This window comes from Oncorhynchus gorbuscha, linkage group LG06 (assembly GCF_021184085.1).
Source record: "Oncorhynchus gorbuscha isolate QuinsamMale2020 ecotype Even-year linkage group LG06, OgorEven_v1.0, whole genome shotgun sequence".
NCBI classification, from domain to species: domain Eukaryota; kingdom Metazoa; phylum Chordata; class Actinopteri; order Salmoniformes; family Salmonidae; genus Oncorhynchus; species Oncorhynchus gorbuscha.
The window spans coordinates 61067260-61074619 of NC_060178.1; the positions used below are offsets into that span (position 1 = coordinate 61067260).

Here is a 7360-nt window from a genome sequence, read left to right on the forward strand (position 1 = left end):
TAGCTTGGGGGTAGAAGCTGTTTAGAAGACTCTTGGACCTAGACTAGGCACTCCGGTACCGCTTGCCATGCGGTAGCAGAGAGAACAGTCGATGACTAGGGTGGCTGGAGTCTTTGACAATTTTTTGGGCCTTCCTCTGACACCGCCTGGTATAGAGGTCCCGGATGGCAGGAAACTTGTCCCCAGTGATGTACTGGGCCGTTCGTTCTACTCTCTGTAGTGCCTTGCGGTCGGAGTCCAAATAGTTGCCATACCAGGCAGTGATGCAATCAGTCAGGATGCTCTCGATGGTGCAGCTTCAGAACTTTTTGAGGATCTGAGAACCCATGCCAAATCTTTTCAGTCTCCTGAGGGGGAATAGGTTTTGTTGTGCCCTCTTCACGACGGTCTTGGTGTGCTTGGACCATGTTAGTTTGTTGGTGATGTGGACACCAAGGAACTTGAAGCTCTCAACCTGCTCCACTACAGCCCCGTCGATGAGAATGGGGGAGTACTCAGTCCTCTTTTTCGTATAGTCCACAATCATCTTTGTCTTGATCACGTTCAGGGAGAGGTTGTTGTCCTGGCACCACACAGCAAGGTCTCTGACTTCCTCTCTATAGGCTGTATCGTCGTTGTCGGTGATCAGACCTACCACTGTTGTGTCATTGGCAAACTTCATGATGGTGTTGGAGTCATGCCTGGCCGTGCAGTCAGGAGTGAACAGGGAGTACAGGAGGGGACCCTGTGTTGAGGATCAGTGTGGTGGATGTGTTGTTACCTACCTCACCACCTGGGGGCAGCCCGTCAGAAAGTCCAGGATCCAGTTGCAGAGGGAGGTGTTTAGTCCCATGGTCCTTAGCTTATTGATGAGCTTTGAGGCACTATGGTGTTGAACACTGAGCTGTAGTCAATGAATAGCATTCTCACATAGGTGTTCCTTTTGTCCAGGTGGGAAAGGGCATTGTGGAGTGTAAGAGATAGTATGATCTGTGGATCTGTTGGGGCGGTATGCAATACGACCAATATACCACAGCTAAGGGCTGTATCCAGGCACTCCGCGTTGGAACGTGTTGTGCGTTAAGAACAACCCTTAGCCGTGGTATATTGGCCATATAACACATCCACGTGTGTCTTACTGCTTAAATATACACAATATTTTGTTGCAACCCTTTTGCCCTCAGAACAGCCTCAATTCATTGGGGCATGGACTCTAGAAAGTGTCGAAAACAGGGATGCTGGCCCATGTTGGCTGGATGTCCTTTTGGTGGTGAACCAGAAACTGTTCATTGTGAAAAACCCAGCAGCGTTGCAGTTCTTGACACACTCAAACTGGTGCACCTGGCACCTACTACCCTACCTATTCAAAGGCAAATCTTTTGTCTTGCCCATTCACCCTCTGAATGGCACACACATTTTAAAAAATGTTGTCCATTAAAATAAGAAAAACACACACCATTTTTCCCCCTCATGAACATGGCCTTATTTCTATCACAACATATTGGATTACTGTCATTCATATTCCTTTCACCCGGTTCAATGTAAACCCAGTTCAATGTATACAATATCATTCAAAACTTTGGAGTCACTTAGAAATGTCCTTGTTTTTGAAAGAAAAGCACATTTTTTTTGTCTATTAAAATAACTACAAATTAATCAGAAATACAGTTGGGGGGGCAGGTAGCCTAGTGGTTAGAGAGTTGGACTGGTAAACGAAAGGTTGCAAAATCGAATCCCCGAGCTGACAAGGTAAAAATCTGTTGTTCCCTGGCTGTCATTGAAAATAAGAATTTGTTCTTAACTGACTTGCCTAGTTAAATAAAGGTTAACAAATACAGAAGATAGGACTATTTGGTAAAAGACCAAGTCCATATTATGGCAAGAACAGCTCAGAAAAGCAAAGAGAAACGACAGTCCATCATTACTGTAAGACATGAAGGTCAGTCAATCCGGAACATTTCAAGAACTTTGAAAGTTTCCTCAAGTGCAGTCGCAAAAACCATCAAGCACTATGATGAAACTGGCTCTCATGGCTCTCCGCCACAGGAAAGGAAGATCCAGAGTTACCTCTGCTGCAGAAGATAAGTTCATTAGAGGTACCAGTCTCAGAAATTGCAGCCCAAATAAATGCTTCACAGAGTTTAAGTAACAGACACATCTCAACATCAACTGTTCAGAGGAGACTGCGTGAATCAGGCCTTCGTGGTCGAATTGCTGCAAAGAAAGCACTTCTAAAGGACACCAATAAGAAGAAGAGACTTGTTTGAGACAAGAAACAAGAGTCCTTTGGTCTGGAGTCCAAATGGGAGAGTTTTGGTTCCAACCACCGTGTCTTTGTGAGACGCAGAGTAGGTGAACGGATGATCTCTGCATGTGTGGTTCCCAACATGAAGCATGGAGGAGGAGGTGTGATGGTGCTTTTCTGGTGACACTGTCAGTGATTTATTTAGAATTCAAGGCACACTTAACCAGCATGGCTATCAGAGCATTCTGCAGCGATACGCCACCCCATCTGGTTTGCACTTAGTGGGACCATCATTTTTTTCCAACAGGACAATGACCCAACACACCTCCAGGCTGTGTAAGGGCTATTTGACCAAGAAGGAGAGTGATGGAGTGCTGCATCAGATGACCTGGCCTCCACAATCACCCGACCTCAACCCAATTGAGATGGTTTGGGATGAGTTGGACTGCAGAGTGACGGAAAAGCAACCAAAAAGTGCTCAGCACATGTGGGAACTCCTTCAAGAGTGTTGGAAAATAATTCCAGGTGAAGCTGGTTGAGAGAATGCCAAGAGTGTGCAAAGCGGTCATCAATGCGGGTGGCTACTTTGAAGAATCTCACATATAAAATATATTTACATTTGTTTAACACTTTTTTGGTTACTACATGATTCCATGTGCGTTATTTCATAGTGTTGATGTCTTCCCTATTATTCTACAATGTGGAAAATAGTAAAAATAAAGAAAAACCCTTGAATGAGTAGGTGTGTCCAAACTTTTGACTGGTACTATACATACAGACACATAACAAAAATGTTTTTAAAAATGCTTAGACGGCCCGGCAGAAAAATCCATGATGTTGTAAGGAAACACCACACACGTGGACAACCGTCTGCCTAGGGTTGGAGGTCATAGTGCCATTAACATCCCATCGAGCCCCGAAATCCCTCAAATACACAAACGGCTGTCATACTTCTCAGCAATTGTGGTAGAATTGTGAGGAATAAACTCCCTGAATTAAAACATTCTGTCGACCTGCCGATCAAATACGGTTTCAAATACAGCATTCACGATCCCAATGAAGCTTTAGAGTGCATAACATTTTATTGTTTCCAACTTGCTGCTGGAGGAATAAAGCTGTTTGGTATATACTGACAAAAAGTTGAAATATTACAGATAAGGAACATTCATCTGTTCAATGAATAGGCATATCTACTTAATGACAACTATTATGTCTGAATGTCAGGGAATTACTGGTGAATCTTGGATCTGTCTCTGAAGCAAGTGTTTGCTTTCTCTTACAGCTCTAAATTGCACGTGTAATGTGACCAACAGTCGGTGTGAGGAGAATGCGGTGTGCAGGTGAGGTGAAACACGACGCTGAACAACATCGGAACAGTGATATGCATCTTACTAAAGCGTGTTTCTAAAAATATATATTTGAATATGTTGACAGGGTAAAAGATGGTGCACTGGTGGTGATGACTCCATCGTATTTCAGATATGAATATGTTAACTATGTCAAGCATACAGTATATGACAATACCCTGCTGTGGACAGCTTGGCTGTCGAGACGTTGTTATTCAATTATTGCATCCGAGTTCCTAGAGTGTACGGTTCTCTTTTTCTTGCTCAAGCATATATGACAAACCTATAAAGCCATCATTCAGGCCCACAATTTTCTGGTGTCAAGCCTATGTCCTTATCACTTTCTAGAGAAGGTCACACTCAGAATATATGAGTATTTCTACGAAATAACAGATAAAGCACCGTACAGAGCAAGGCATTGCAGAAGTTGTTTTGTTAAGTATGGGCGCCCTCCTGTGTCCATCGTGGAGCGGCTCCGCATTATTTGATAATGCCACTGTATATAAGAATATATCTCCCTTATCATGAGGCTGTGTCGGCTACGGAGTTGAGAGCTGATCTAATTGGCTGCGCTGTATTCCAGCTGTGACCCGGGTTGGGAGGGGCAGCAGTGCGACGTCTGTGTTAGAATGCCAGGCTGTGTCCATGGATCATGTCACCAACCCTGGCAATGCACATGCGAGCCTGGATGGACGGGACGCTTCTGCGACAAAGGTGACAGAAAACATTTGTATGTATCCGACAATCATAATCTTATTTGTTGAGTGAGTGGTAGCGCAGTACTTATTCACCACTTCTCTCCTCTGCTTCAGATATCCATGTGTGCACAAATGAGGCACCTTGCCAGAACGGTGCCACCTGTTACACGAACATTTCAGGGGAATACTCCTGCCTCTGCCCCAATGGATTTTACGGGAGGAACTGTGAGCACAAGACAGGACCCTGCCATAAGATCGGCAAGTGAGTTCAATTACCAACACACCAGAAAACAATCTATGGAACAATTTTCTCTCAGGCCTCCACTGCTTCTGTCTTAATCAAAGCAAATCGCTGTGAACAACAAGTTCAATCCCAACCAGTGGCTCAAAATACGTGTATAGGAATTAGTGGACATTTCAGACTATCACACAGGAAACTAGCTGCACTGTGTGTGTGAATTTCGATTATCAGTATTTCTCTCAGAGCCTGTACGATGAGTGTGTTTCAGTGTGTGTTAGTGTGTGTGTTTTGACTGTGGCATCCCAGCCGGTCCCCTGATGGCAGTCAAACACATGCAGACTGGCATTGGCTGTGTAGCAGCCTGTTCAATTTGTATCCACTGGAGAGCAATCATGTGAGTTTATGGGCTCATTGTTGGCCAAGTGAGTGGCCTCTAGTACTAACAAACACATTGTAGCAAGTTATCTCTACGCTACAGCCTCCATGGAGTCCCCAAATCACTGGCTAAGCGGTTACCAGGGAAACCATACAGGCCAAAGGGACAGACTCTGGGGTAGCTTTGTCTTAAGGTGCCAAATCAATGCCTGATTGAATGTAAACAGTAATCATCACAGAGTAATCACCACACATTTACTTACAAATCAGTTGGAGGTCAGGTCCATATGAAAAGGCTTGCATTGAGGAATCAATTCAGCATTTAAAATCTATTCAGAACATTCCCTCTGGGTTTTTAGTGCTTCTGTCTTTATTTTCCAGGTCTCCATGTAAGAATAGAGGGCAATGTGAGGACAGTAGCGGCTATGCACCAGAACTCTCCTGCCGCTGCCTGGCAGGCTTCAGTGGGCCGCGCTGCGAGACCAACATGGACGACTGCCTGATGCGTCCCTGTGCCAATGGTGCCACCTGCCTGGATGGCATCAACCGCTTCTCCTGTCTCTGTCCCGAGGGCTTCACGGGCCGGTTCTGCACCATCAACCTCGATGACTGTGCCAGTCAGCCCTGCCTCAACGGAGGGCGCTGCCTGGACCGCGCCAGCACCTTCCACTGCCTCTGCAAAGCTGGGTTCACTGGCAGGACCTGCGAGGTTCCCCTACGGAGCCCAGAGAGCCAATCCCCCATCAGGAGCTCCCATGGCTGGGCTGGGGGAGGAGAGGGCTGGGGCAGGGTGACTCAGGCCAGGCCAGACCAGATCACAACAGGGGGGAACCATTCTCAGGGCAGCAGTAACAGTAATAGTGGAGACAGGCTGCTGAAGATTTCTGTGAAGGAGGTGGTGACCCAGTGGGGGTCGTCTGGCCTGTCAGAGGTGCAGCTCATCACCTTGCTGGTGCTGGGGGGTATGACGCTGGGCGTGGTGGCTCTCACAGCTAGCCTGGTGCTGAGGGGGCATTTGCAGGACCGCTGTGCCAGCTGTCGGTGCGGTCCCATCCTCCGCCTGCACCCGGTGCGACACATAGACTGCCAGCCGACCCCGCAGAGCCACCTAGTCACAGTGGAGCAGGAGTGTAAGATCAGCTTCCTGCACACGCCCACAACCCCCGAACTGGAGAAGAAGAAACTGAACACTGAGGTGATTTAGGCTAGATTTACCATCTCCATAGCCCTGAACACAGGACAGGAGCAGAGAACAGACTGATTTCAGCAGAGGGAAAGCCATGCTCTAAATCCCAGCCCTGCCTCCATGACTGACTGTCTTCAGTACTGACAGTCAAAATACCGACAACATACCAATCTAGGTATCGATACCTAGAAAGACGCAGGACCAAGAAGAGACCAGTGGGTATGTTCAAGGAGAAATGGTAGGAGAATGTGTTTGACACTCCTAACAAAAAGAGCATAGTCCTAATATGACGGATTATTGCTTGACCACAGGGGTAAGAGGTGCATAACGATAAAATATACTCAAGTTTTTTGGTGACTTTTGTCACGGACAATTAATGTGTAATTTGTCCATTCTCAAAATCTGCTGTTGCGGTTACTTGGCATGAACTGCATGTAAGATAGGCGTACTGACAGACAGCTTTGGAATGTTAGCCGAGACAATGCCCTTGCCATGTCAACCAAATTGGTGTACCAGTATTTGTCAATGCTGTTGTAGTCACAATATTAGGCCAAAATGTTAGACTTGAATGCAGATGTGCAATCCGCCCATTTACATTGGGGAGAACAAGTATTTGATACACTGCCGATTTTGCAGGTTTTCCTACTTAAAAGGATGTAGAGGTTTGTAATTTTTATCATAGGTACACTTCAACTGTGAGAGAAGGAATCTAAAGCAAAAATCCAGAAAATCACATTGTATGATTTTTAAGTAAACACTTAACATTTTATTGCATGACATAAGTATTTGATACATCAGAAAAGCAGAACTTAATATTTGGTACAGAAACCTTTGTTTGCAATTACAGAGATCATACGTTTCCTGTAGTTCTTGACCAGGTTTGCACACACTGCAGCAGGGATTTTGGCCCACTCCTTCATGACAGACCTTCAGGTTTCGGGGCTGTAGCTGGGCAATACGGACTTTCAGCTGCCTCCAAAGATTTTCTATTGGGTTCAGGTCTGGAGACTGGCTAGGCGACTCCATGACCTTGAGATGCTTCTTACGGAGCCACTTCTTAGTTGCCCTGGCTGTGTGTTTCGGGTCGTTGTCATGCTGGAAGACCCAGCCACGACCCATCTTCAATGCTCTTACTGAGGGAAGGAGGTTGATCAAGATCTCGCGATACATGGCCCCATCCATCCTCCCCTCAATACGGTGCAGTCGTCCTGTCCCCTTTGCTGAAAAGCATCCCCAAAGAATGATATTTCCACCTTCATGCTTCACGGTTGGGATGGTGTTCTTGGGGTT

General features: G+C 46.1%; 1 protein-coding gene across 2 annotated transcripts in view; it reads left to right on the plus strand.

The window, feature by feature from the left end:
- LOC124037198 (protein delta homolog 2-like) overlaps window positions 1-6771 on the plus strand; it is a 28887-nt gene extending 22116 nt beyond the window's left edge. For both annotated transcript variants that reach the window (XM_046351867.1, XM_046351866.1), the window contains exons 3-6: window positions 3507-3564; window positions 4154-4284; window positions 4383-4530; window positions 5266-6771. In XM_046351867.1, the coding sequence (XP_046207823.1) occupies window positions 3507-3564; window positions 4154-4284; window positions 4383-4530; window positions 5266-6088 (1160 nt within the window). In that variant the 3' untranslated portion in view covers window positions 6089-6771. The remainder of the gene's footprint in view (window positions 1-3506; window positions 3565-4153; window positions 4285-4382; window positions 4531-5265) is intronic.
- The last annotated feature ends 589 nt before the right edge of the window (window positions 6772-7360 follow it).